Source organism: Rhinatrema bivittatum, chromosome 18, assembly GCF_901001135.1.
Source record: "Rhinatrema bivittatum chromosome 18, aRhiBiv1.1, whole genome shotgun sequence".
NCBI classification, from domain to species: Eukaryota; Metazoa; Chordata; class Amphibia; order Gymnophiona; family Rhinatrematidae; genus Rhinatrema; species Rhinatrema bivittatum.
Window position 1 is genome coordinate 59,779,961 of NC_042632.1, and position 27,364 is coordinate 59,807,324.

At 47.0% G+C, this 27,364-nt stretch overlaps 3 protein-coding genes across 4 annotated transcripts; 2 read left to right on the forward strand and 1 right to left on the reverse strand.

The window, feature by feature from the left end:
• Positions 1–869: 869 nt before the first annotated feature.
• CLTB (clathrin light chain B) lies at positions 870–13,306 on the forward strand. Of its 2 annotated transcripts, XM_029583834.1 has the most exons (6): positions 870–1,091; positions 4,862–4,911; positions 6,441–6,546; positions 6,703–6,814; positions 11,437–11,490; positions 12,033–13,306. In XM_029583834.1, exons 1-6 carry the CDS (start codon positions 950–952, stop codon positions 12,202–12,204), a joined length of 636 nt encoding a protein of 211 aa, XP_029439694.1. In that variant the 5' UTR covers positions 870–949; the 3' UTR covers positions 12,205–13,306. The 2 variants fall into 2 exon arrangements, with proteins under 2 accessions (XP_029439694.1, XP_029439695.1); XM_029583835.1 differs by lacking the exon at positions 11,437–11,490 and having other exon boundaries at positions 896–1,091.
• A 3,154-nt stretch (positions 13,307–16,460) lies between these two features.
• HIGD2A (HIG1 hypoxia inducible domain family member 2A) lies at positions 16,461–22,291 on the reverse strand. Its single transcript, XM_029583585.1, has 2 exons — positions 22,100–22,291; positions 16,461–16,947 (listed from the first exon to the last, which is right to left on the reverse strand). The coding sequence occupies exons 1-2, from the start codon at positions 22,236–22,238 to the stop codon at positions 16,781–16,783; spliced, it is 306 nt and encodes a 101-aa protein (XP_029439445.1). The 5' UTR covers positions 22,239–22,291; the 3' UTR covers positions 16,461–16,780.
• Positions 22,292–22,361: 70 nt separating this feature from the next.
• On the forward strand, positions 22,362–26,605 carry NOP16 (NOP16 nucleolar protein). Its single transcript, XM_029583584.1, has 6 exons — positions 22,362–22,642; positions 24,249–24,357; positions 24,936–25,016; positions 25,306–25,375; positions 25,477–25,583; positions 26,118–26,605. The coding sequence occupies exons 1-6, from the start codon at positions 22,536–22,538 to the stop codon at positions 26,259–26,261; spliced, it is 618 nt and encodes a 205-aa protein (XP_029439444.1). The 5' UTR covers positions 22,362–22,535; the 3' UTR covers positions 26,262–26,605.
• The last annotated feature ends 759 nt before the right edge of the window (positions 26,606–27,364 follow it).

The window sequence follows — 27,364 nt, forward strand, 5'->3', positions numbered from 1 at the left end:
TTTTGGTTCTATTTCCCTTCCACCCCCACCATTAATGTAGAGAACAGTGCTGGAGCTGCATCTAAGTGAAGTATCTAGCTTAATTGGTTAGGGGTAGTAACTGCTGCAATAAGCAAGCTACTCCCACGCTTATTTGTTTACCCAGCCTGTGCCATTCAGTCCTTGTTGGTTGTTGTCTGAATATAATTCCTCTTTTCTTCATCCCCCCCCTGCCATTGAAGCAGTGAGTTGCGCTGGATCAATGCTTGTCTGGTAGTTTTATTTAATATCTTCCTTTCAGTGATTTATGTCAAATTTGTTTGCATTATTGAGGGGAGGGACATGCATGCTCCTGGTAAAGAAAGCATCTTTACATTGTATTTTACTCTACCTTTATATTTTTGTTTGTGTATGCTCTAAGCTTTTTTTCCCCCTTCTGTTTAGAAATGCATTTTGAATGAAAATATTAAAGAGTTTGAAATGTATTTCGTATTGATTCCTTTTGCTACATGGCCTCATTACCTTTAGGCCTTGACCCAGATTGTGCGTTCTGGTGAGGACTGGGTGTGAAATAACAGCCCCTGCAGAACCAGCTGCTCCATGAAGCAGGCGTTTATGCCTGGCATTTTCCAGATGAGATATTGAAAGCTCCCATTACTTTGGGGTTGCCAGTTTATTTGCATTCACTGGCTGCTTCTTCATCCTGGCCAGGCGGATGGTATTATTCTCCCAGTGCTATAATCGCACATGGCATTTCTGTCCCTGAGGATTCAGCGCATTTTGCTTCTCGCAGGACGTCTCTCTTGCTTGGCTATGCCATCTCCTCCTCCAATTTGACCTGCCCAGTCCTAGCCATATGATTTGTGCCCCGGCTGCCAGCTCGGCCTGCGCTCTGCGGTGGGAGCTGAGCGCCTCGGGCGCCCCCTACAGGCGCCCGGCCCGCTGCACAGGAAGTCCCGAGCCCGGCAGCATGGCTGAGGACTTCGGCTTCTTCTCGTCGTCCTCGGAGAGCGGCGCTCCCGGCGAGGCGGAGGAGGACCCCGCCGCCGCCTTCCTGGCCCAGCAGGAGAGCGAGATCGCCGGCATCGAGCGGGCCGAGCCGCCGGAGCCCGGTGAGTGGGCAGCCCCGGGCACTGCCCACTGCAGTGGCGCGGGCCCGCGTCGCTTACACCGCGCCCAGCTCCCTGGGCAGAGCCTTTTGTGCTAAAACGGAGCTTGCACGGGTCCCTCTCCGGCTGCCCCGCATTGTTTTATTTATTTGTAGGCATCTCCTGTGCCATGGCCTCAAGGTGCATTACAGTCACACAAATTGCATTTGCAATAGTTGACAGCAGGGATCACATTTGCAGCCGGAATAGCACTGGGGAGCCAGGGGATATAACGTCAGACCCTTAATGGGAAGGGCTGGGGTCTCTGCTGAACAGCCTCGCACTGCCCACCCTGAGAGGTAGCAGGGATAGTGCTGCTTTATTCCACAATTTTGCTGCAGAACAGCTAAAAGCAGGAAGTCTAGTACAGGCCAGAGGAGAGGAAAGAAGCAGCTGCTGGGAAGGCAGGAGGAGGCCAGACTGTACGGTATATGCTTGCTTATTCCAAGAAGCGCTTTACATGCTGTCCCGGGAGCAGTGCAGTCGGTGGGACATTGCTTTTTGTGTGGTGGGTGCTTGCTATAGCAGCAGGAACAGCTTCCTACTGTAGTGGGTGAGGCCATTAAACAGGGAGCTGCATGCATTACAATAGCGAGGCTGTGATGCAATTGTCGGATCTGGTGCAGGTGACGAATAGAAATCCTCACCCCCTTCACAATGTGAGATTCTCTGGTAAGGTTTTGATGCTTGGTACTGATGGAAGGTCACGACTGCAGGGGACAGCCCTGATTTGGAGGGGTTTAGCTTAAGTTTCTGGCCGCTAAGCCATTGGGCTACTACTGTAAGACAGTCCTTGAAATTTGCAGTAGTTTAGTCAGACCCCATTCGAAGGCACAGTTTGTTGCCATCAGGAAATAGGTGGCATTCAACGTTAAAAGAGTGGATGAGGTCGTAAATAGAACATAAGACATGCCATACTGGGTCAGAACAAGGGTCCATGAAGCCCAGTATCCTCTTTCTAACAGTGGCTAATTCAAGTCACAAGTACCCAAACATTAAATAGATCTCAAGCTACTATTGCTTATTAATTACCATAATAGCAGTTTATGGATTAGGAATTTTTCCAAACCTTTTTTTAAACCCAGTTACACTAATTGCTGTAACCACATCCTCTGGCAGTGAATGCCAGAGCTTAACTATGCGCTAAATAAAAATTTTTTTTTTCAAATGAGCTACTTGCTAACTTCATGGAGTGCCCCCTAGTCCTATTATCTGAGAGAGTAAATAACCGAGTCACATTTACCCATTCAAGACCTCTCATGATCTTAAACACCTCTATCATATCCCCCCCTCAGTCATCTCTTCTCCAAGCTGAACAGCCCTAACCTCTTCAGCCTTTCCTCATAGGGGAGCCGTTCCATCCCCTTTATCATTTTGGTTGCCCTTCTCTGTACCTTCTCCATCGCAACTATATCCTTTTTGAGATGCAGCGACCAGAATTGCACACAGTATTCAAGGTGTGGTCTCACCCTGGAGAGATACAAAGGCATTATGACATCCATTATTTTACTTGCCATTCCCTTCTTAGGATGTGAATATTGAAAAGGACTGGGAAGAGAGCCAAGCCCTAAGGCACGCCACAGCTGAGATCTCTAGGTCTGGATGGTTTGCTGGCCCATGGCATAGATTGGGTTTAACAAGCAATGAATCAAATTATTTCAGGGCACTGTCTTTGATGCCAGTATCCCTTAAGCATCTGATCAGGAGTTGGTGACCGACAGTGTCAAAAGCAGCAGAAAAATCGAGTCTGATAAGGAAGGCATGGCTTCCTTGGTCTGCGTGCATGCGGATAGTGGTGGTGATGGCCAGCGGGACAGAGTCGTGCCATGGCCTTTTCTGAAGCTGGTTTTGTACTGGTGTAGGATGTTGCACTCATCTTTTTCCACCACCTTGGACAAGAATACTAGGTTAGAGGCTGAGCGATATTTGTCAATTATTTTTGGATAATTTAAACCATGAAACGTCTTGCAGGTCGATAATATCCTGCTTAAGGCTGGAAGGAAATTGCATCAGTTTACAGTGCTCGGCTCCAGCCTGCCTTGTGCTGGTCTTTAATCTTCTTTTTTTTCCCTTTGTTTCATCCTGTTTTGATGTTTTCGGTGTGGTTTAGTGTAGCTACACCTTGTGCACCTACAGTGGCTGCATGAAGATGACCGGCACATGCATTTCTGATTCAACATTAATAGGGCAGTACAATACAAAATAAAAATCGCACCATACAGTTCGTGTTTTTTTTCTTTGCAGTTATTGCAGGTTTTACCAGGAGCTGAAGAAATCTCTGTACTTAGCCATGTCCTGCTTTCTGTAATGACTGGACTGCCACACCCCAGGTATCTGCCCAGAGCAGTGGAGTGTGAGGACTGTTCACTTATCTCCCAGAGCTGGGCTGCTGCTGAAGAGAGAGAGAGAGAGAGAGTTTCCACAAACTTGGCAGAGTTGTTAACTCTTTAGAGCCTGGATGTGGTGGGAAGCGAGGCAAAGGGACATAGGTTACATAGGGACATGAAGTTAGCAAGCAGCACATTTAAAACAAATTGGAGAAAATTCTTTTTCACTCAACGCACAATAAAGCTCTGGAATTTGTTGCCAGAGGATGCAGTTAGTGTAGCTGGGTTAAAGAAGGTTTGTACAAGTTCCTGAAGGAGAAGATCATAAACTGTTATTAGTCAACCTGACTTAGGAATAGCCACTGCTATTAGCAGCATGGGATGTACTTAGTGTTTGGGTAATTGCCAGGTACTTGTAGCCTGGATTGGCCACTGTTGGAAACAGGATGCTGGGCTTGGTGGACCTGTATGGTAACTTCCTCTGAATAGATGATTTGTGTGCTTGCATTTCATTGAGGAGCAGGTGAAAAGACACAATTTGGGGGGGGGGGATCTGAGGGGGGCTCGGCAGTGCTGGTACTTGCACCCAGGGTGAAATTATCGGACTGCTGATGATTACAAGAGTATCTATGCACAGTCCTCACTCACACAGTGCCAGCACCTCGCAGGCACCTTCCCTGTATCCACAGCAAGAGGGAACAGAGCAGGGCTCACAGCCTTCTTTCCTGTAAATGGACAATACATTGAAATCCTCAGCCAAGCAAAGAGAAGGTTAGGAATGAAGCAAAAAGGAACGGAGAATACAACAAATAGTATTTGGCCTCTGTACTGAGCCATGGTGCAACTGTGCTTTGACTATTGTATGCAGTTCTGGTTGCCCCATCTAAAAAGAAAAAAGAAAAAATTAGTGGAATTAGAAAAGGTGCAAAGGAGGGTGACAAAAAAATGATAAAGGGGATGGAATATGCAGGCGAGGGCTCTTCAGCCTGGAAAAGAGACGGCTGAGAGGGGACAGGATAGAGGTCGATAGAATCAGGAGTGGGGTAGAATGGCTAAAGGAAGGATAGTTACTTCCCCTTTAGCTAAAACATGGGGACACTGCATGAACCTAACAACAGATCTCAGAAAGTACTTTGTCCCTCTGGAATGAGGTGAAGGCGACAAGCATAGCGGGCTTTAAAAGGAAATTGAAAACGTCTGTAACACTTGGGAAGGCCATTACCACCCGTGGGAGTGAGAACCAAGAAATGGAGCTGTTCTGGGAGCCTGACTGGAGAGAGGATGCTGGGCTCAGCGGGCCTTGGACTGACCCAGTGAGGCACTTCTTATGTCAGGCCCTGATTCAATCTATATGTGCGCTGGCTGCTGCTCCCCGTTAATGCTTCTATCTTTACCTCTCGTTTCCAGTTGGTTTTGGGGACCTGGTCACCACACCAGTGAATGGAGACCTTTTCCCGGTGAGTTTGAATACTGTTTTTTTAAAAAGTACATTCTAAGCCAGTTGTATATTTGTAGCATCATTATTTAAATGTCACCAAATATTATAAGCATCTCAATATACAACTCAAATGAAAAAGAGATTAACCAAGTCCCTTCACATATTCCCACTGTTTATTCCATTTGCTGTCATACGTGTGAATCCTTGTGCTGGATTTCCTGGCTTATATACTGTCTGTACATGTTGCTATGCACCTTTTGATTTTTCCAGCTCACTGTGATGTGTGTAAAACACATAAATAAGTTTCCTGGGGCGAGGCACGATGGGGGACACGTGTGGCACAGTCACTCTGTAAGCCAGCTCGGCTGCAGGCAGCTCTGAATCACAAGGCCCCATTCTGTTCTTTGTGCTCTGGGCTGAGAGTCACAGCAAGGTATTTGACGAGGCCATTGTGGCCCCAGAATTTGTCTGAATAACTCTGCTGTATCTTCAAGAGCTGACTGGATATTTAAGTGAGTGTGAAGTCATTTTACTTTTGTAGTGACAATCTATCTATTTGTAGCACATTGATGAAAACAAATTTCTGAGGAAATCATCATGAAAGGGCAGGAGCTAAATGCAAATAAATAGAAGTACTGTGCTTCCCTGCACAGAGGACTCCAAGCCCCAGAATGCACCACTGCTCACTGCTGTATAATCCTAGCTACAGTCCTGTACAGTCCACCTTTGATTAGTCTCTCTCTGCCTTTAATCAGACCTCATTTGCCCTGGAAAGAAAAGGCAGAAGAACCCAAATTGTACCAGGAATGGACACTTTACAGAGACAATTGTAGTTTTCTTTTAAGTGGTGGCAACCTCTCTAACTGCAGCTGGTTGAGAGAGGTTTTCCTACCTCCCTTTCTTCTGGGGATGCTTCATGCGCACAGTTTGCAAAGACATTTATCCCAGGCCTGTGCTGTGTCTACAAGTGAAGCCCTGAGGTGATGCATCTAAAAAAGGAGGAGCTGGATGGACTGTGTTCCAGGTTTCTGTATTAACCCTGCAGTAGAGACAGTCGCGCACTGCATCTGCCTGAGACACTGACGCGCTGCACTGTCTGGGGACTCGCTGCACTTGATCAGTTGTTAGACGTTTCACTTTTACCTTAGTTTCTTGCCATGAACTTCTATAAGTGTAAAATACGTATCTAAGAGACTGGGCATTTTTCACAGGGTCGGTGATGATCTCTGCCTCTGTGACTGTCATCTGGCTGCAGTTTATTAGCAGTCCCGTGGAGAGGTTCAAGCACCATTCTACTGTGAACAGTTATTTAGTTTTTAAATGATATATAAATGCAGTTGTATTGTAGGTTATCGGAGAAGATCTATACTAGGCAGCATCCCAGAGGTCTGATACGCTGTCTGCTGTATTAAGTGTGATAGAGTTTGCAATATTTGATGACGTCCTTGCTGCTCTGGCCCCAGGGACACCAGGAAGCGTTTTAGGAGCAGGCCCAGGTACGGATAGAGTTTAATGGTGAATCCTAAGTCTGTTGTGTGCTCTCTGCAGGAGAACGATCCGCTGGGTGATGGCTATTCAATCATAGCACAAGCCCAGGAGCCTGAGAGTATTCGCAGGTGGAGAGAAGAGCAGAAGAAGCGCTTGGAGGAGCTGGGTAAGGAGTTGGTACCTACAGCCCTTTAGCCAAGCTGGGGGCAGAAAGGAAACGGCTACAGGCTGCAGTTTAGAACAAGAGGGCTTACGGTGGGATGGCAGGGAGCTGCGAGGCACTAGCAGCGCTTGCATTGTAACTTTTCTCTCGTGATTTTAGATGCAGCTTCAAAGGTGACTGAGCAGGAGTGGAGGGAAAAGGCCAAGAAAGATTTGGAGGAATGGCACATTCGCCAGAATGAGCAGATGGAGAAAACAAAGGCCAGCAACAGGTGTGTTGTGGCGACTTGGGAGAAGGAAGCAGGGACTCAGAATAACGCAGCAGATGCAGACCAAATGGGCACAGTTGTGATTCATCCACTCGGTCCATCCCCATTAATTCCACTGCCCTCCATCTCAGTCCCAAGTGTACCCAGAGGTTCTCAACCCAGCCCGTCAGGCTTTCAGGATCACCACAATGAATATGTATGAGAGAGATTTGCTTACAATGCAGGCAGTGCATGCAAATACATCTCATGAATATTCATCGTGAATCTCAAGCACCGTTTGGTCCGAGCCAGCATGTTTTACTGCGTGCTGCATTACGAGTCTTACGGTGCAGTCATGCCTGCAACGCGTAAGGCTGTGCTGGTACCGTGACCTCCTGCCACACCCACTCACTTGTGCCTCACACTGGGCTTTTGCTGTGCCATTGCTGTCAGATCTGGCTGTAATGCGAGGTGCCTATGAGATCAGCCGGTATAAGAGACCTGCTTGTGTTAATTGTGGGTTAAAGGCCAGGCTTGCTTAATTTGAAAGTGAGGGCTGGACAACAGTGGGGACACAAGGGACAGTAGTAAACGTTACTTCCCAAGAGAGCTGACCTTACGAGTATCCTGCTCCCTTAGCTGTCATTCCCCATTGATTTCAGGTATCAGCGAAAGGTTCTGAGGAAGGATCATCAAGGGAGCCATAAGGCCGCTGCTGTCCCGTTTCTGCAGGAAGCAAATGCAATGAAAGAACAATTTGGAAAGAGTTCCATATTGTGTAATACAAGGCTCATTATTAGCTGATCCCAAAATTTGTATTTATAACAAAGTGGTATATAACACCTAAAAATGCAACTATAAAATATAGTATCAATAAAAAACCCCCAGCAAAACTATAAACTAAGCTCAGGATTGCCCTACAGCCAAATGGGGTGAGTTGTTCTGTCATTCAAACAAGCACAGAGCAGATTAGGCTCACTCACATTGAGAAATGTGCCCGAGATGTCTGCACGTGAGAAGCCGCGCTGCAGACCCCAAGGGAGCATTGCATTCCCTGCACCTTACATGATAGCAATGACAGCTCCACTGAAGGGTCTGTTCGGTCAGAGACTGCAGGAGGGCACATGGCTCCCTACACGAGTGGAGATTGGTAACTACAGGCCGGTGGAGAATAAACTGAACCAGTACTGAAGGAGGAAACGTAATGGAGGATCTTGAATGCAGCAGTTTTACTGGAGAAAGATCAGATATGACGAATCTCAATTTCTTTGAAGATCAGGAGCCCCGGATGTAGTTTATTTGGATTTCAAGAAAACTTCGACATTGGGCTAGAACTGGCTGAATGGTAGACTGAGGGTGGTAGTAACTGGAGTTCCCTCCAAGGGAAGGGGATATCAGTTCTGGGGCTGGTTCTGTTCAGTATTTTCACAAGTGATGGTGTAGAGCAGTTAAGGAGAACAATTTATCTTTGCAGTTGACAGTAACATTTGCAGTAGCTTAGGCCATCAGATGGAGTAGAAAAACTGAGGCATGAGCCATAAAACCTTGAGCAGTCAATTGGTTGATATTCAGCAGCTTTAGCTTGTGGAACTTGAGTCAGGCGCACAAAAGCGTTTCCCACTTGCCCAAGGTATACATTTTGTGCACAGAAAAAGGGGCATCATTGAATGCAGGCCAGGGGCAGGGCACACCTTCAGCCGGTGTGCACATGTATTCAGAGCTGCCCAGGTAACGTTGCGCACCTGTCAGACCTGCCTTAGTTCTGCTGAACAGCAGCGTACTCAGATAGGACTGCTTCAGGGAACAGACGGAAGGGGCCATTTTAGGCCTAATTCTTAGTGGAACGCAGCATTTGGTGTGAGAAGTAATGGTAGTGGAGCCACTCGGTAACAGTGTTCGCTATAAGCTGCGTTCGTGCATGGCCACACCCAACTTTTCCCTCCCAGCACAGGAAAGCTGGCGGGGGCAGTGGTAGAGCTCATCCCACCACAGCCCGAAGTGAAAGGAGAAAAACGGGCTGAGGGTCACTGCCGGACCCCAGGCTGGCAGGGCCCAAGTGAAAAAAAATGTCATGGCTGCAGGCCGCTGCCAGAGCTCAGACCAGTGGCACCGAAGTTAAAGATCTAGCTGAGGGCCGCCAGCGGGGCCCGAGTGAAAAAATAGAGATGCACCTGCAGGCCACTGCCGGAACCAAAACAAAAGAGAGAGATCCAGCTGCTGCGGCCGCCGCTAGAACCCAGACCGGTGGGACCCAAATGAACAAGAGAGACCGGGCGGCAGGCTATTTCCAGAGCCCGAGCCAGCGGGGCAAAGATTGAGCAGAGGCACAACTGCATGTGAGAAACTGGGAGCCTGCTTGTGAGAGAGAGAGAGAGAGAGAGAGAATGAGAGCGGGAGCCTGCTTGTGAGAGAGAGAGAGAGAATGAGAGCGGGAGCCTGCTTGTGTGAGAGAATGAGAGTGGGATCCTGCTTGAGAGAGAGAGAGAGAGAGAGAGAGAGAGAGAGAATGAGAGCGGGAGCCTGCTTGAGAGAGAGAGAGAGAGAGAGAGAATGAGAGCGGGAGCCTGCTTGTATGTGTGCCTGTGAGAGTGAGAGCGAGATTGCTGCATGTGTGTGTACCTATGAGAGATTGTGAGCTTGCTTGTGTGTGTGCCTGAGAGAGATTGAGAGCCTTCTTGTGTGTATCTCTGAGAGCGTGAGTGTGTGTCTATGAGAACCTCAAAGGCAGGCGTGCGCATACACTCACAATGTCTGTGAGGGGGGAGAGAGAGCCTGTCTATGTGAGAAAATGAATGTTATTTTGTGTGTGTGAGAGAGAAGATAACATTTTGTGGGGTCCTACCTCCCCCAATCCATGACAGTCTCAGGATGACTGGAAAGCAAAAGAGCTCAGATATGGAGAGCAGATTTTTAAATCTTTATTAGTTTTAATTTTTGGGGGGTGTTTGACATGTTTGCTGTTTTGAAATATTTTATTGGTGATTGGGAAATATGAGAATGAATTTATGAAAGTTTTTTTAAATTATTGGATGTTCATTGGCTGTTTTGATGTTCTTTTTATTCGCATGGTTTTAATATTATGAATGGTTTATTGCTTGATGTTTTGCAAGGAATGATGATGCTTTTGGCTTTCTGTTCTTGCACTGCATAATGCAGTTTGGTTTCTGCTTTCAGTACAGCTTTTGATGGCACATTTCGATTTATACCTTCTGGGCTTTCTACTCTGTACTTGGTAAGGGTCCTGTCTGTATTTTAAGGGTTCAATTCTTGTGTAACTAATTTTTGCTGTGAAAATGATAGTACTTATCGGCTTTTAGGGCATTGTGGTCATTTCTTCCTCATTTCTATTTTACATAAATTTTCTCTTATTAATTTCACTTGTATGCAGAAAGCGATTTTAAATGTTCATGCAGAAAATATTTTTTCATATACATTTTATTGTAACTGCCGTTAGTAATTTAGGTGCTTATTTTAAGGGATGGACTTAGCCAGTGTTCTCTCTAAGGATTGGGTTGCTGTGAGCATAAAATTGATTTGCATCAAAGAAGATAGTGCACACAGGGAAATGAAACCCAATTTGTAGAAGGAACAGTGATCCTAATGCGATCAGATTTGACTTGACTGGAGGGAGGACATTAAATAAATCTACCACTCTAACATTAAACTTTCAAAAGGGAGACTTTGATAAAATGAGGAAAATAGTTTAAAAAAAAAAAAAAGCTGAAATATGCAGCTACAAAGGTTAAACGTTTTACATCAGGTGTGGTCATGGTTTTTTTAAACATTCTTGGAAGCCCAGTCCAAATGTATTCCACACATTAAAAAAGGTGGAAGGGAGGCAAAATGCTTGCCAGCATGGTTAAAGGGTGAAGTGAAAGAGGCTATTTTAGCTCAAAAAACTTCTAAAAATTGGAAAAAGAATATATCTGAAGAAAATAGAAACAAGCAGAAAAGATGTAAAAACATTAATAAGGCAAGCTAAGAGAAAATTTGAAAAGAAGCTGGCCATAGAGGCAAAAACTCATAATAAACATTTTTAAAATATACTTGGAAGGAAGCCTGTGAGGGAGATAGTTGGACTGTTAGATGATTGAGGGAATAAAGGAGCACTTAGGGAAGATAAGGGCATCGTAGAAAGACTAAATGAATTGTTTTACTGTTTACTGAAAAGGATGTTGAGGAGATACCCAGGCCCGAAACAGTATTTAAGGGTGATGATTCAGAAAAGCTGAAACAAATTATGGTTAACCTGGAAGATTTAATAGGGCAGATTGAAAAACTAGAGTAGCAAATCACCTGGATCAGATGGTGTGCACCTCAGCATTCTAAAAGAACAAAAAATGAAATTGCAGTAATTTGTAACTTATTAAAATCATCCATTGTACCTGAAGATTGGAAGGTTGCCAATGTAACACTGATGTTTAAAATGGGTTCCAGGAAACTATAGACCTCAAAGTCTATGAATTTGATCTAAGCTTGGTCTTCTCTTGGCAGGATTAATCCAATTGCTTACTCTGGAGTCTTACCTCTCTTGCTTTGTATAACTGTCCAAAAAAGTGCACTACGCTGAATTTAACTCTCTCTCTCTCTCTCTTCCTCTCCCATCTCTTTTAAACCCTCTGCCTGCCTGCTCACGACTTCTCTAGGATCGCTGATAAGGCTTTTTACCAGCAGCCTAACGCTGATGTGATTGGCTATGTGTACGTTCTTTTTTTTCTCTTTTGTCTAACACTGCTTCTCACTGCACGTGTACGTCCTGCTGTATTGTTTTAATGTTTGAGATACAGGTCTTGTTTAACCTGACCAGCACATGCTAAAAGCCAGTTGCATTATCCTTGTGTTGTGCCTTTAGACTTATCGATTGGCTGAAAAGTGAGTGCAATAATTAGAACTTGGGTAAGTTCATGCGTAGTCAAACAGGATATAGCCAGCATGAATCCTCAGGGAGCACCTGCAGAGACTCAGCCCTGGGTGATCTGCACGTTGTTGCCCTGAAATTCAGGTCTGTGTCTGGCACTGGCCCACAGCAGGGGCTGAATAGATGCATTGATGCCTTCCAGAGCTGTGTGGTATAAGAGCACAAGTCTCCAGGTGTGCGATAAGCTTGTGTGCACCCCTGCAGTCAGGTAGCCGATTCCCACTGAACACAAACTCCGCCAGATTTGAATGCTCAGGTCTGCCCGCCCCGCCCCTTTAAGATTAACAGTAATGCAGCCTCTTTACTTTCCCTTCTGGTTTTCAGGGCATCGGATGAGAATTTCATCTCAGACTCCAAAGATGAGGAACCAGGCTCAGAATGGGAGAAGGTGGCTCGCCTGTGTGACTTCAACCCAAAGAGTAGCAAGCAGGCCAAGGATGTGTCACGAATGCGCTCGGTCCTCATCTCCCTGAAGCAGAGCCCGCTGGCCTGCTAATTCTCTACAGAGCAAGGGGAAGATGGGGCTCAGTACCCTTTAGGAAAAGGGCCTGTCCCTTCCCGTAGGAGCTGCTTTGCACTTCGAGTTCTCTCTATGCAGCCCTGTGCTTCTTCTTCGGTTTGGGAGTGGGATGTTGTAAATGTATCCCTTCTTTGTGTGTATCTAGCTTAGAAAATGTCACCAAAGCAGCACTGCTCCTCCCAGCGGTCCCCAGTAAGGAGGATTGCTGATTCCCGTAAAGGGTCCGACAGCAGCCTGTTCTAGATTGTTGTAAAGCTTCCAGAGAAACATCGCCGAGCTCCCTCCCTCCCTCCCTCGCGGCAGGCTGCAGTGCACGACCGTTTGGTTTCATGTTAACCGAAGGATCTCAGAATCACGCACAGGCCCGAGCACACGAGGAAAGGCTCAGTTCTGGGAAGAAAGAGAAACGGAGTGCCTAAGTCAGGAAACAAAAGCAGCTTCCTTGCATGGGAGCAACCAAAACCCTTCGCAGGATAGGATCTGACATTTAGAACTAAAGTGAGACCAGAGCTCTTACGGCTGAGCCAGAGCTCTGGATAAGAACTGCCCTCGCTCGCTGTTTTTAAAAGGAAGTTACAGTATGCAACACTGATCCTGGCAGAGTCAATGTCTCCTTCTGAAGTGCAGAACGCAAACACTAATATTACTAAGCAGGCTCACTAAGCTGAAATAGGGCACTGCTTTATCCGGGTGCATGGTGTTATATATTCTGTGGAAGATCTTAGACCAGGGCTTCCAAACCTATGCCCAGGCTGCCACAACAAGTTGGGTTTAGGATATAGACATTAAATGTGCATGAGATAAATTTGTATAAAGGGCATGGATTGGCTCCCCTATGAGGAAAGGCTAAAGAGGTTAGGGTGTTCAGCTTGGAGAAGAGATGGCTGAGGGGGCATATGATAGAAGTCCACAGAACCATGAAAGGACTTTGGTAAATGTGAAACCGTTACTTAACTCTTTCAGATAACACAAGGACTAGGGGGTACTCCATGAAGTTAGCAAGTAGCACATTTAAAACAAATTGGAGAAAATTCTTTTAACTTGATTAAGCTCTGGAATTCATTGCCAGAGGATGTGGTGAAAGCTGTTAGTGTAGCTGAGTTTAAAAAAGGTTTGGATAAGCTCCTGGAGGAGAAGTCCATAACCTGCTTTTAAGAGGGAATAGCCACTGCTTGTTGCTGGCATTAGTAGCATGGGATTATTTGCCAGGTACTTGTGACTTGGATTAGCCACTGTTTGAGACAGGATAGTGGGCTTGATGGACCCTTTGTCTGACCCAGTATAGCACATCTTATGTTCTTTTGTACTGAATCTCTATGGCATGCAAATTTATTTCATGCATATTCATTGTGAAAACCCAACTGGCAGTGGGGTCCCCAGGATAGGTTTGGTAAGCAGTGACCTGTGAGGGAGCTGGAAGAAGGGCAGGAGAAGCAGCAGTTCCTAGCAGTGCAGGGTAGGCCTCCTTTGGCTGCAGGCTTTGGGTTATCTTTCTGCCAGTTGCTTGTTCAGGTGAAATCTTGTGGTGCCTTTTACCCTGTCGCTGCTTGCACTGTTTCCTTTGCTTGTTCTTGCATGAAAATTGCCGGCTCCTGCTTAGTTACAAAAACATCATCAGGCCAGTGCTTTCCATGTACCATAATAAAACATGGACTATTTTACTCTGCTGCTTCTTCCAAGCGAATGGAATTGTTTTATGTATGTTTTATTGTAAATCGCTTAGACCTATTTTGTGTTAAGCGATTAATAAATTTTAATAAATGAAATGAATGTACTTTTTCAGGTAGATGAGAGAGAGCCAGTGGCAGCACAAATCCCATGAACATCACTCAGTGTGTGACCTTGTGAATGTTACTTAACCTCCCAGGGATGAGCAGAACACTCACTTCTTCAGCCACTACTGTTTGCAAATATCTTACTTAAATAGTCATTGCACATGTCCTGAATATCCAACCAGTTGAAAGTACGTGAGGATAAAAAGAAAACCAGAACAGAGGTGCCAGAGTGGCATCAGTGCAAAGTGAAGTTCTCCACTTCGTAGGTACAGCATCAAAGCAAGCTTCTCTCACCCACGCCTAGAACCATGATGGCAGAAAGACCATACGGCAGATCCAGCCAACTAATTTATCTTTACAACTCCCTTTACTTCCTCAGAGAGCCCCGTGTTTATCCCATGCTCTCTGGAATTCAGATCCTGTGCTTGTCTCCAGCACCTCCATGGGGAGGCCGTTCCATGCATCCACCACCCTCTCTGTAGAGTCCCTTCCTCCCCCTCAGAGATCCCCTGTGCATGTCCCATGCATTCCTGAATTCAGATCCTGTGCTTGTCTCCACCACCTCCATGGGGAGGCCGTTCCATGCATCCACCACCCTCTCTGTACAGAAATATTTCCTAAGATTAAACCTGAGTCTGCCCCATTTCACCCTCATTCTAGAGCAGGGATTGTGAACTCCAGTCCTCAAGTGCCACAAACAGGCCAGGTTTACAGAATAATGAATATGCATGAGAAAGATTTGCATGTACTGCCTCCACTGTTTGCAAATTTATCTCATGCATATTCATTGTAGATATCCTGAAAACCTGGCCTGTCTGTGGCACTTGAGGCCTGGAGTTTGCCATCCCTGTTCTAGATCCTCCTTTCCATGAACAAAGGCTCACCTCCTGTGCAAGGAAACCTTTGAGATATTTGAATGTCTCCATCATATCTCCCCTTTCCTCTGGGGTGTACAAGTTTAGATCTTTAAGTCTGTCCCCCTATGTTTTAGAACAAAGGCCTCTGACCATTTCAGCAGCCCCCTCTGGCCCGACTCCATCCTGTTTATATCCATTTGAAGGTGCAATCTCCAGAACTGTGCTCAGTATTCCCAGTGAGGTCTCACCAGGGACCCGTACAGGGGCAGTGTCACCTCCCTTTTTCTGCTGACCAGTCCTCTCCCTCTGCAGCCAAGCAGCTTTCTGGTTTTTGCTGCCTCCTTATCCATCTGTTTGGCCACCTTAAGATCATCTGACACGATCACCCCCAGATCCCGCCCTTGTTTTGTGCATGGGAGAATTTCACCTCAAATACTATTCCTCACCCGTGGGGTTTTGCAGCCTAAATCATAGCTTCCAGGGCTTCCCAAACCCGTCCTGTGGACCCCACAGCCAGTCAGGTTTTCAGAATATCTACAATGAATATGCATACCTTGGAGATGCAGTATATGCAAATTTATCTCATGCATATTCATTGTGACTATCCCCTAGATTTTTCCATTCATCTGACGACTCTTTGAGGAACTCCCCCCTTTTAACAAAGTTAGTTTTCCTAAAGTCCAGATAAGAACATAAGAACTTGCCATGCTGGGTCAGACCAAGGGTCCATCAAGCCCAGCATCCTGTTTCCAACAGAGGCCAAACCAGGCCACAAGAACCTGGCAATTACCCAAACACTAGGAAGATCCCATGCTACTGATGCAATTAATAGCAGTGGCTATTCCCTAAGTAAACTTGATTAATAGCTATTAATGGACTTCTCCTCCAAGAACGTATCCAAACCTTTTTTTGAACCCAGCTACACTAACTGCACTAACCACATCCTCTGGCAACAAATTCCAGAGTTTAATTGTGCGTTGAGTGAAAAAGAATTTTCTCCGATTAGTCTTAAATGTGCTACTTGCTAACTTCATGGAATGCCCCCTAGTCCTTCTATTATCCGTAAGTGTAAATAACTGATTCACATCTACTCGTTCAAGACCTCTATCATATCCCCCCTCATCTGTCTCTTCACCAAGCTGAACAGCCCTAACCTCTTCAGCCTTTCCTCATATATCCTCACCTTTATCTTTTGTGTTCTAATACCAAACTACATCTCTGGTGCCCTGCCACTGAATAAATACAGCACAGACAGCAGCAGCACAAGCTTCCCTCAAATAAGCACACTACTCCGCTTCCGAACAAGAACAGGCTTCCCTTATACACACACACATTATTCTGCTACAGAACAGGTACAGTGCAGGCTTCCCTCACACACACGACACTGGTTCAGAACAAGTACAGTACAGGCTTCCCTCTCACATAAACTTTGCCCTGGTACAGAATGGGTACAGCACAGCTGGTGGCAGTGCGACCTCCCCTTAGAGGCAAGAATTAAAAGAAAATGATTTGGGGATTAATATTTTATAGTCATCCTTCAAAAAGTGTATTTGCATGAAAAACTCCAAAGGAGGCAAGAAATACTACAAGAATGCAGATAATGGTGATTTATGCACAGGTTTTAATGCTATAAATGGCACACAAACATTTCCTGTCTACTTACTAAAATAGCCTGCCTGGCTCATAGATCTCTTCCACAGTCTCTTGGGCCTAGTAAAGCAAATAGCAGCTCATGAGGGCCAGAAGAGGCTAGAAATGACCTTTACTTTTTACTAAATCTACAGAAGATCTTCAGAAATAAGGTTTCCCATTAAATCCTTTTACACACTACATACTCCAGAAGGGAGCCCAAGAGGCCAGCCGGATTAGATACCCTCAGGATGTCCTTCCATAAGTCATGCAGAGAGGCCATGCGCCCAATCAGTGTCGTGGTTTCAGGGCAGCAGCCACCACACCCGCCATAATGGCAGCAACCGTGAAGCCTTGAGCTGCGATTCGTGCCCGCATCAGTAACTGCGACTGACGAGTCTTCCCCTGCTGGAAGGCAATGAGCCCACACGTCAAGACACCCGCTGTAGCCAGGCAGCCTAAAAAGCAAGAGGAGAGAATGGGCCGGGATTAACGAGGTCATGAAGAGAGGATGTGGGGCAAGGGGTTACTGGAACGCCTTACCAGGGGAACTGAGACTTCAAGCTTGGCTCTTTACTTGCACATATTCCGAATGTAGTTAAGACACTTCAATTTTTGTTTTATTGTAGTATCCACATGTTATTTTAGGCTGATTTTAGTGTTTCTATGTAAGTAATTAAGGAAGTAACATTTTAGCACTTATTTGTATGACTATACATAGAAACAAACATAGAAATGACGGCAGAAGAAGACCAAAACGGCCCATCCAGTCTGCCCAGCAAGCTATGTACCTTTTTTTTTTTCACATACTTGTTACTCTTGGCTTTTAGTACCTTTTAGTTCTATTTCCCCTCCACCCCACCATTAATGCAGACAGCATTGCTGGAACTGCATTCCAAGGGAATATCTAGCTTAATTAGGGGTAGTAACCGCCGCAATAAGCAAGCTACACCCATGCCTCTGTCCTCCCAGACTATGCAATCCGGACCTTGTTGGTTGTTGTCCATATACAGATCCTCCTCTCTACACTCCCCCTGCCGTTGTATCAGAGAGCTATGCGTTGAAAGAGAAGTGATTAGACTTTCTCCCCTGCCGTTGGAGCAGAGAGCTATGCGTTGAAAGAGAAGTGATTAGACTTTCTCCCCTGCCGTTGAAGCAGGGAGCTATGCTGGATATGTATTGAAAGCAAAGTATCTGCTTATTTGGTTTTGGGGAAGTAACCGCCGTAACAAGCAAGCTGCATCTCGCTTTTTTGTGAATGCAAAACCTTTTCTTTTTTTTCTTCCACATTTCCTCTTGCTGTTGAAGCCCAGAGCAACGCTGGAGTCTCACCAACCGTGTGCATGTACATCGAACAAGGGCATTATCTCCAGGTAGTAGGCGCTCATTCTCGCGAGCCACATTAACAATCAACAAATATTGAACAAGTCTAATAATTGGCAATACCTATAGCTTATGTCCTAACCGGTAAGTTTACATACTCTTACCCACCCCTCTGTATTATTTTTTTTGGAGACAGCAGCCCTCCAGCCTTCCGCTCCGTGAATGCCTCTGTGGCTACTGCCGCCTCCTCCCACCCCTGGCCTTGCGGGCCAGGTTATTGCTTATGCCAGGTCTTCATTGGGCCACCCCCCATGCTTAGCATATATCCATCCCCACGCTTTCCCCCTATGCAAAGTCCTTGGTGCTCCGCTCCTCCCCTTCCCCCGACACCAAAATTTCACTCCTATGCAGCAACAAATCTCCTTATGCACCGGTGAGGACTCTGCGTCTGCTACTTTTCGTGGCTGTGACAACTCTCCCCCCCACAACAAGTCCTATAATTTGGGCTTAAAGGGCTGCTGCTTCTCCCTTTTGCTGCAACAGGTCTAAGGCGATCTCTAGCTCAGCCTTTCTGCGCACTTCATAATGTCCTTCGGTCAAGGGAGGACCACAGCATCTACTCCTGGCTCTCTCTCCGGTGACTGAAGAATCGAGGAGCCTTGGCATTGCAGCACATTGCCATGAGGTCCATGGCGGGCATGGTCCAGAGCTTGCACAGAAGACGAAAAGCCTCGGCAGAGAGTTCCCACTCTCCCGGGTCCAAATGATGATGGCTGAGAAAATCTGCCTGTACATTGTCCACTCCCACAATGTGAGACGCCACAATCCTGTAGAGGTGTTGCTCCGCCCAGCTGATTAAGATCTGAGCTTCCGCCGCCACCGGACGGCTCCTGGTCCCTCCGATGATTGATGTAAGCCACCGTTGTCGCATTGTCGGAGAGTATTCTCACTGATCGTCCCTCTACCAAAGGAAGTAGGGTCTGCAATGCCAACTGAACCGCTCTGGCTTCCAATCGATTAATCAACCACGATGACTCTGCTCTCGTCCATTGGGCTTGCACCGCCGTCCCCCAACAAACTGCCCCCTACCCCGTGAGGCTGACATCGGTAGTGACCACTATCCAGGAGGGAATTTCTAAATCCTACGTAAATTGTCCAGACAAAGCCACCAAAGAAGACTGGATCGTGCCACGTCCGTCAGAGGTAAGAGAAAATGAAACTGCTCGGAGAGCGGATTCCAACAGTAGAGCAAGGCTGACTGAAGAGGCTGCATATGAGCAAAAGCCCACAGTACCAACTCAAGAGTGGATGCCATCGAACCTAAGACCTGTAAATAATCCCAAGCTCTGGGACGAGGCACTGACCGCAAGGATTCCACCTAAGCGAGAAGTTTGGAAAGCCTCTCCTCGGTAAGAAAAACCTTTCCCAGGACTGTCGAACCAAGCACCAAGAAACTCCAAGGATTTGGATGGAACCAGATGGCTCTTATCGGGGTTGACCACTCAACCTAGCAAACTCAGCAGCTGTAGCACCCTCTGAACCGCCGCTCTGTAAAGGGCTTCCGACTTCGCCTGAATCAGCCAATCGTCCAGGTATGGATGCAGAGTACCCTCCTTTCGCAGGGCCGCTGCCACCACCACCATCACTTTGGTGAACACTCGGTGCCGTCGCCAGACCAAACGGTAGCGCACAGAATTGGAAGTGATGACTGAGGACTGCAAACCGCAGATATTTCTGATGATCCGGTCGAATGCGTATGTGTAAGTATGCTTCGGTCAGATCCAGAGATGCCAAGAATTCTCCTCTGTGCAAGAACACTTACACTGAGCAAAGAGTTTCCACCCAAAACAGAGGCACCTTTAGAGTCCGATTGACCTGTTTTAAGTCCAGGATGGGTCGGAAGGTGCTTTCCTTTTCTGGCACCACGAAGTAGATTGAGTAGCGCCCCCACCGGAGCTCTCCGAAGGGTACCAGAACAATGGTGCCCAGGCCCTGTAAGCATTGCAGAGTGTCTTGCACTGCCCGACGCTTTTGGTGGTAAGCACATGGAGAAACCATGTAGTGGTTGCGGATTGGCTGGGCAAAATCTAAAGCATAGCCATGTTCAATTATGTTTAGGACCCATTGATCTGAGGTCAAGCTGGTCCACTCCCCCAGAAAAGGGACAGCCTTCCCCCTATCCTCGGAATGGAGGAATGAACCGGCCTCACTTCATTGCGTGGACTTAGAGGCTCCATGAGCCTGAGGAGCTCAGTCTCTGGCTGGCCTTCGTCTCCGAAAGGACTGGTTCCAGGAATGTTGACAGCTGGGAGGTTGACGAGAGGAGGATCCAGAAGACCGTAAGGTACGAAAACGTCAATTCCCCCAGAATCTGGACCCCTGAGGGAAGGACGCTCTGCTCCTGGGCCTGTCTTTTGGCAACCTGTGGACCTTATTCTCCCCCAGAGACTTAATCATGTCCTTCAACTGTTGGCCGAAAAGAAGCTTTCCCTTGAAAGGCAAGGAACTCAGCTGAGCTTTTGAGGAGATGTCTGCTGACCAATTCCTGAGCCAAAGAGCCTTCGGGCGGAGACGGCTGAAACCATCGTTCTTCCCGACGTGCACAGGAGATCATACAGCGCATCTGTGCTGTAAGCCACTGCCGCTTCCATGCGACCTGCCTGAGCTGCATCCGCCTCTGAAATGGACGCCACAGACTGCAGGTGCTGTACCCAACGCAAGCTGGCACGTAGAGCAAAACTGCTACACATGGCTGCACGTAATCCCAGGGCCGAGATCTCAAAAATCTTCTTGAGCTGTACCTCCAATTTATGGTCCTGCAAATCCTTCAGGGCCGTCACTCCAGTTACCGGGATGGTGGTCATCTTCGTAACCACGGAGACTGCCGCATCAACCTTGGGCACCCGGAGCAGCTCCAGCACGTCCTCTGGTAACGGGTACAACTTATCCATGGCGCGGCTGACTTTCAACCCTAGATCCGGGGTGTCCCACTCCCGGAACAAGAGATCAGTCACCGACATATGAAAGGGAAAGGACCGAGCGGGAGACCCCTGAGACCCAGCTTCACGGGATCCACCGCACCCATGCGACAATCCTCCCGTGGGACTTCAATTCCAAGCTCTACCAGGATAGTTAAGATACGTGGACCCAATTCACCCTGCAGAACAAGCACACCACCTTGGGATCATCGCCATCTACCACCAAAGCACCTCCTTGCTTGGGAACCAGGGGCTGACCATCCTGGCCTGCATCTACCCCGTGAGGATCCTGTGGGGAAGGATCTGCGCCATCAGAGAGATCAAACGAAGAAGAATCGTCCGGACCAGCCACGGACCGAAGAGGGCGCTTAGACTTTGTACCTCCCCCCCCCCCCCCCCAAAGCGGTGACTTGGGACGCTTACGAGAGGAGGGGACCTCAGAGACACTGCCCTGCCGGCGCTTAGACACTCTCCGTGCCTTGAAGATCTTGTGAAAAAACTTCACCAAGTCCAAGGAGAACAACGAAGATCCATCTGAGGCACTCTCAGGGTCATTTCCTGAAGTATCTGAAAGATCTTCCTGCCCACCAGGACCTGACAACCCCCTGGGAGGCCTGAAGATTCTCTTCTTGTGTCTTATTTTTTTGCTATTTTCTTTTTCAACCAGACCAAAATAGCTTTTAAACCTGGATCAAACCTGAGCTAAACCAATTTCTAACAGATTAAACCAATAAAACAGACTAAAGGGATTGCACCTCCACCATCTACTGGAGACAGAGAAATACTGACAAACTCTAGGCGGCACCTCAGGGGTATACTTGGAGTCTGTTAAAACTTCTCTGTCTCCATCTGCTGGAGGGGAGGCAAAACCCAGGAGTGTGGACTCATCCAGGTACATACAGGGAAATGTGATTTTAAGGGGGCTTTGGATCAAAGCTTAGCTGCCAGACCCTTCAGCATTCTCCCCATTTTTGGAGGTCTTCAAATATCTTGGCATAGCTAATGTCTCACTTTCCCTTCTATTCTAACTCTTCCCCAGTGTCAGCTATAAAAGCATTGAGGAGAAGCAGACCTAACCCTGCTAGTGACTTTCCTAAAAAAGTGCACAACGCTGTCCCAGACTGAGTGGTATGTTCAGCACTCAGCACAGCATCAAATCCCGAGCACTCGGCCCACTGCTGAATGGAGCAAGGAGAGAGCAAAGAAATGCAAAAATAACGCGAGATAAGCACCAAGAAAACCAAAAAGCAAGACTGAACTATAACGCCCATCAAATGCCCAACGCTCTCCCCTCCCCTTTCCCACTCACCGATGGGCACAAACGGATTCTCTCCGAACTTGCGGGCGAACTTATCGCTGAAGACTTCCTGCTGCTGCTGCGGCAGCTCCGAGGAGAAGCCCTCGATATCCGGAGGCCCGCTCGGGGCCTGGGTCACACCTTCCGCCATATTTGCTGACGTCACCCACCTGCGCCATGGGCGACGGAAGAGACTCGTAAATGTCGGCATCGATGGGCGGGGACCTATTTTAAGGCTGGGGAAACGCTGCGGTTGTCCCCAGGGGGCGACTAGCAGTTTAGCTCCAGAGCTACATGCGGGTGATAGGGCCAGGCACAGCGGTAGGACTCCATTTCCCAGAGTCCCTGGCGCAGGAGGTGAGAGGGCAGGCGGACATCCCGTGCGTTCACATGTCCCGCTGCACGTTGCGGTAGCTTTGCTGGTGATCGTAGTCCCGCGGCCGGTAGGATGCCCAAAGCCAAGGGGAAGAACCGCAGGAAGCGGTTTAATTACAACCTGGACAGAAAGAAGCTGAAGAGGAAGATGAAGAAGAAGGACGCGCCCAGGATTGCTTGGTAGGAGCCGCCTCGGGTAATCTGCCTAAAAAGTACAATCAGTGGGGGAGAGGTGCAGAGAGCTTGGGGCCCTTTGCCTGCCGTTCTTTTACAGGGTTTGCAATTAGGAACCGTTTGAAACGGTTCCCTCCCGCATTAGTCCTCACCGAGTCATAGTCTGATGGGACTAGAAACTAACGATCAGGATTAGTTTTACATTTTCATTCGTCGCTAGAGAGATGTTGTGACTTCTGCCAAGGATTTTGTTAGTAACTTTATGAGAGAGATACCTGCCTTCTAAGGAGCTTTTCATGCTTTCAGTATTTGAAGCATCAGACTATCTTTATTATGTTTCTTCTTTACTCTCCTTCTAGACGAATATACATAGGAGAAGAGAGACAAGAGGGATATGATAGAGATATTCAGATATCCCCAAGAAGGAAACCCTTTTCAGAGAAAGCAAGCTGTAGGTTGAGTTATGATATAAAACCCCCGGGGCTACATCAGGAAATATTTCTTCATGGAGAGGATGGTGGATATATGGAAGGAGTCCTAGGGAAGGTGGTGAAGATTAAGAACATAAGAACATGCCATACTGGGTCAGACCAAGGGTCCATCAAGCCCAGCATCCTGTTTCCAACAGTGGCCAATCCAGGCCATATGAACCTGGCAAGTACCCAAAAACTAAGTCTATTCCATGTTACCGTTGCTAGTAATAGCGGTGGTTATTATCTAAGTCAACTTAATTAATAGCAGGTAATGGAACTTATCCAAACCTTTTTTAAACCCAGCTACACTAACTGCACTAACCACATCCTCTGGCAACAAATTCCGGAGCTTAACTGTGAATTGAGTGAAAAAATGTTCTCCAATTTATTTTAAATGTGCTACTTGCTAACTTCGTGGTGTGCTCCCTAGTCTTTGTGTTTTCCAAAAGAGTAAATAACCATTTCATATTTACGCATTCAAGTCTTTTCATGAGTGAAAAAGAACTTTCTCCGATTAGTCTTAAATGTGCCATGTAAATATGATAATGGTAGCTCATGGCACTGTGCCTGGAATTCAGTGGTCCATATCTGTTATCAGGTAGCAACAGGGTTAGGAGATTATAATCCTGCAAACAAATCATCCTCCTCTCCCTCCAAAGGAGAGGTGAGAAGGACAAAAAGGAATCGCAGCTTAGCAAAGTGCAGGCCATGGGGTAGCTGGGATTGGTGACCTGCAGGCTGTAACTTCCCAGAAACCAACAAGGATGATAGTGGCCAGATGCGATCTGCAAGGCCACGAGACCAGGGAGGACTGTGTTTGGGCAACATTTTGCTGTTTAGATTACAAAATTTGGTGATTTTTTTGGGGGGGGACACTTTAAATGTTAGATTAAGTATGGGATCCTCTATCCAGATCTACCCAAGATGGAAGAGAATCTTTGAGGAAGAAAACCATGCAAGCTAGAAGTGTCCTGGAAGCAGGAGAGGGAGCTTAGATCATTGGGCGCTGCAGTGCCTTCTGAACAACCTGTGAGCTGGTAAAGGCTGCATCACTTCAGAATTATGAATGGCACGCACCACCAGCTCCAGTTCTCCTTGCAAGTAATATTTCTCTTTACAAGTGTCTCTTTCTCGGTTAGTGAACAGATCCGAAATGCCTGGGATGATTCCAAATCCGTGGCTAGGAACCTGGCAGAAATGGGCCTGGCAGTTGATCCTAATAAGGCTTTTCCCATCCAGCAAGCAAAGGTCTGTGCCTCCTGACACTGTGTCAGTTTCTCATTTGATAGAAGTAGCAGAGACAGCCTGCAGGAATGGGACTCCCTTCCACCCCAGTGCAGAAAGACCTGCAAGCCTGCGCATTGGGGGATGGTGGGGCAGGCGTCATTGGGGAATCCCAGCTCTAACATGTCTTGCAGACTTCCAGGTCACTTTTACTCTTCCAGCTCGCTGACAGTAGCCTGTGGAGTGTCAGTTGTGCTCTCTGTATCTGTGGCATCATTAGAGGGGCAGGAAGAATCGTTTCATTGAATGGCATCTTGAGCAGAAAAGGGCGACTGTAATTTTATTTTAGTTATTTAGCGTTTTTAATATACAGAGGTATAGCAGAGTTGCCTTCACTCCGGTTTACAATGAGGGATGAGGCATCCAGAGCCTCCTGCTGCTCTGGAGAGGGAGGGAGGATTTTTGTACCTTTTTTTTAAGTTTGAGGGTGTTTATTGGATATCTTGTTATTGCAGAGGTGTGATTTTAATATGTTGTATATCGCTTTGGGCAAATAGAAAAATGGATTAACAAATGTATTTATTTATTTAAAATTTTTATAGACCGACATTCATCAGGGATATCACATCGGTTCACATTGTAACGCAAACAGACGCCTGGGGAGGCGTTTTACATCGAACAGAGTATGTATTGAAATGAAGGTCAATTAATAGAACAGTGATGCAGCTTTTCAGCAAAATAAGCCACACAAGGCTCCAACATGCTGCAAAAACACAGAAGCATTCAGTTTTTTATGCAGAGTACCATGGGATCCCAACTCCCAGAGCTGTTTCTGTTAGCACTGCACCTTGCAAACCACAAGGAGAACTGCTGAGAAGTCTTGGGAAGCAGGCAGACTCTGCCAGTGAGGCTTTGAGAGCACTTTGCCCCTGCTTTCATGCCAAAAAACGACTTCTTTTTCTTGTGATGCAGGTGACTGAGATGGATGTTGATCCTACGGAGGACCATAGTTTGATTATCCAGAAACCTTATGTGTTAGAAGGTGTGTACAACATTCTTTCCCCTGTACTTACGTTTTAAACAGTTAGCTAAATCTGAATGTTTTCGTCTTATGTATTCTCTCCTCCGATTCCTTGTTTTCAGGGCTGCAGGCTGAAGCAAGTCTCCCTGAGAAGAGCTCCAGAGGTATCTCGTCTGACATGGTGGAGTACGTACGGTACATGGTTGAGAAACACGGCAAGAACTACAAGGTGCGTCTGTGCTGGGGTGGGTACTCGGCCAGGCCTGCACTGAAGGCTTCTGACCTTGGGGATGGTGACAGGCAGGCTTCAGAGCTCAGGATGAGATGCAGGGTGGGGTAAAATTGCTGTACAGACGCTGCAATAATGGCTGAAGTGGATCGGGTTCTCCTAGCTCAGCAGTAAAGTCCTAGCCTGAAATCCTGAGCTTCCCCAGTTGAATAAATAGGCTGTGGCCCCTTCACACAGGGTGGCAGCAGTCAGAGTGGAAACAGCAATGGCAGAGCCTCCATCTTCATTGTGGTGCTTTTTCAAAATTGATTATTTTACCACAAAATATCTTTCTCCTCTTTCCCTCAGTCTTATGGGGAGGGGGAAAGCTGTAGGTTGCAGGTTCAGTGACTATTGGCAAGCGTGGCAATGCACTTGTCTTTAGGTGGCTGAGTTGCTGCCTTCAGAAGGGGAGGTCCGTGTCTTGAACTTCCACCAGTGCTTAGGGTAGTGGCTTTTGTGGCACTGGTACCTGTAATATTTTGTTTCTCTTAGGCAATGGCCCGGGATGAGAGGAATTATTACCAGGATACACCCAAACAGATCCAGAAGAAGATCAGGCTCTACCAGCATTATCACCCAGATCACTTTGAAGCTCTGTCTGCTTCTGGCCCACACGGAGACGGGATGCAGCAGTGACCGTCTCCCACAGTGGGACTGCCTACCTGGCCTCAGCTAGGACCCATGCAGTTTAATTTACCCGTTGGGCTGTTTCTTGCCTGGCTAGTTGTCCTGAGACCCTGGCCCTGCACTTAGTGTTCTGGCATCTGGACTAAATACAGTTGTTTCTTTTCCTTCTATCGCGTGCCCCTTCGAGGGATGTCATGAAGCCTTTAATCTGGTGGGAGGGCAGTTCCCCTTTCTGTACCCAAGGTTAGTGTGTGCCTGTCAGATCAGCCTTGCATCTGCTGCTCTGTACAAAGAATAAACTGAACATGTTTTGCAGGAAATAAATTTAGGTTTGAATAAAATACAGGACTTGATTGTTTGTTTTTTCTGGGTCTCCTCCAGTACTGCCAGGAGAAAAGAGCAGGATTACCTGTACATAACTGTAATAATGGCAGAGGGGATGCAGCAGATTTTCTACTGCTGCACTCAGTTTTCAGTTGGGAACTCTGCAGGTAAAATCAGGATTTTCAGATGGCTAAAAAGTAGTCTCCCACTGTATGTACTGTTAGCAACATGGAATCCATCTATTTGAGATCCTGCCAGGTACTCATGAGCTGGACTGGCCACTGCTGCAAACAGGATACTGGGCTTGATGGACGAACTCCATGTTCACTAGAGATGTGCATTCGTTTTTGCCGAATTAGATAGTTTCAACGAAACTGTCTAATTCGGCAAGCTTCAGAGGACCCGAAAAATGACAGATTTTTCTCCGAAATTTCGGAAAAAATCATTTTTCAGGTTAGTGCGCGCTAACCCAAAAAACGATGGTCCCCGAAAAAAAAGGCCCGAACCACGGGAAAACAAAGCACGAAACAAAAATAAAAAATGATGCACATCTCTACTGTTCACCTCTCCACTGCCGTACTGGGAATGTAGTGAAATGTCACCACCGCTCCCTGTTAGTCGGCCGTGCCTCCTCTTCTTGGGAGCTTGATGCAGCTGTACCACTGGACTGTTGATTTCACCCTGTCAGTACTCTGCGTTCGGGGGGGCTGGGCGTGTTTCCATATCAACTGAAACTCCGCTCCCCCCCCCCCCGTTCCTTTCCTGCCAATCCACTATCTTGCGGTATT

Excerpts from the sequence above, each read along its gene's own strand:
- CLTB (XM_029583834.1), top strand. The coding sequence starts at position 950 with ATGGCTGAGGACTTCGGCTTCTTCTCGTCGTCCTCGGAGAGCGGCGCT. Across the intron at positions 4,912-6,440 it reads TGAATGGAGACCTTTTCCCG|GAGAACGATCCGCTGGGTGA; the intron begins GTGAGTTTGAAT and ends TGCTCTCTGCAG. Across the intron at positions 11,491-12,032 it reads GCTGATGTGATTGGCTATGT|GGCATCGGATGAGAATTTCA; the intron begins GTACGTTCTTTT and ends TCTGGTTTTCAG.
- HIGD2A (XM_029583585.1), bottom strand. The coding sequence starts at position 22,238 with ATGGCGGAAGGTGTGACCCAGGCCCCGAGCGGGCCTCCGGATATCGAG. Across the intron at positions 16,948-22,099 it reads GAATCCGTTTGTGCCCATCG|GCTGCCTGGCTACAGCGGGT; the intron begins GTGAGTGGGAAA and ends CTTGCTTTTTAG.
- NOP16 (XM_029583584.1), top strand. The coding sequence starts at position 22,536 with ATGCCCAAAGCCAAGGGGAAGAACCGCAGGAAGCGGTTTAATTACAAC. Across the intron at positions 24,358-24,935 it reads TTCCCATCCAGCAAGCAAAG|ACCGACATTCATCAGGGATA; the intron begins GTCTGTGCCTCC and ends AAATTTTTATAG. Across the intron at positions 25,376-25,476 it reads GAAACCTTATGTGTTAGAAG|GGCTGCAGGCTGAAGCAAGT; the intron begins GTGTGTACAACA and ends CCTTGTTTTCAG.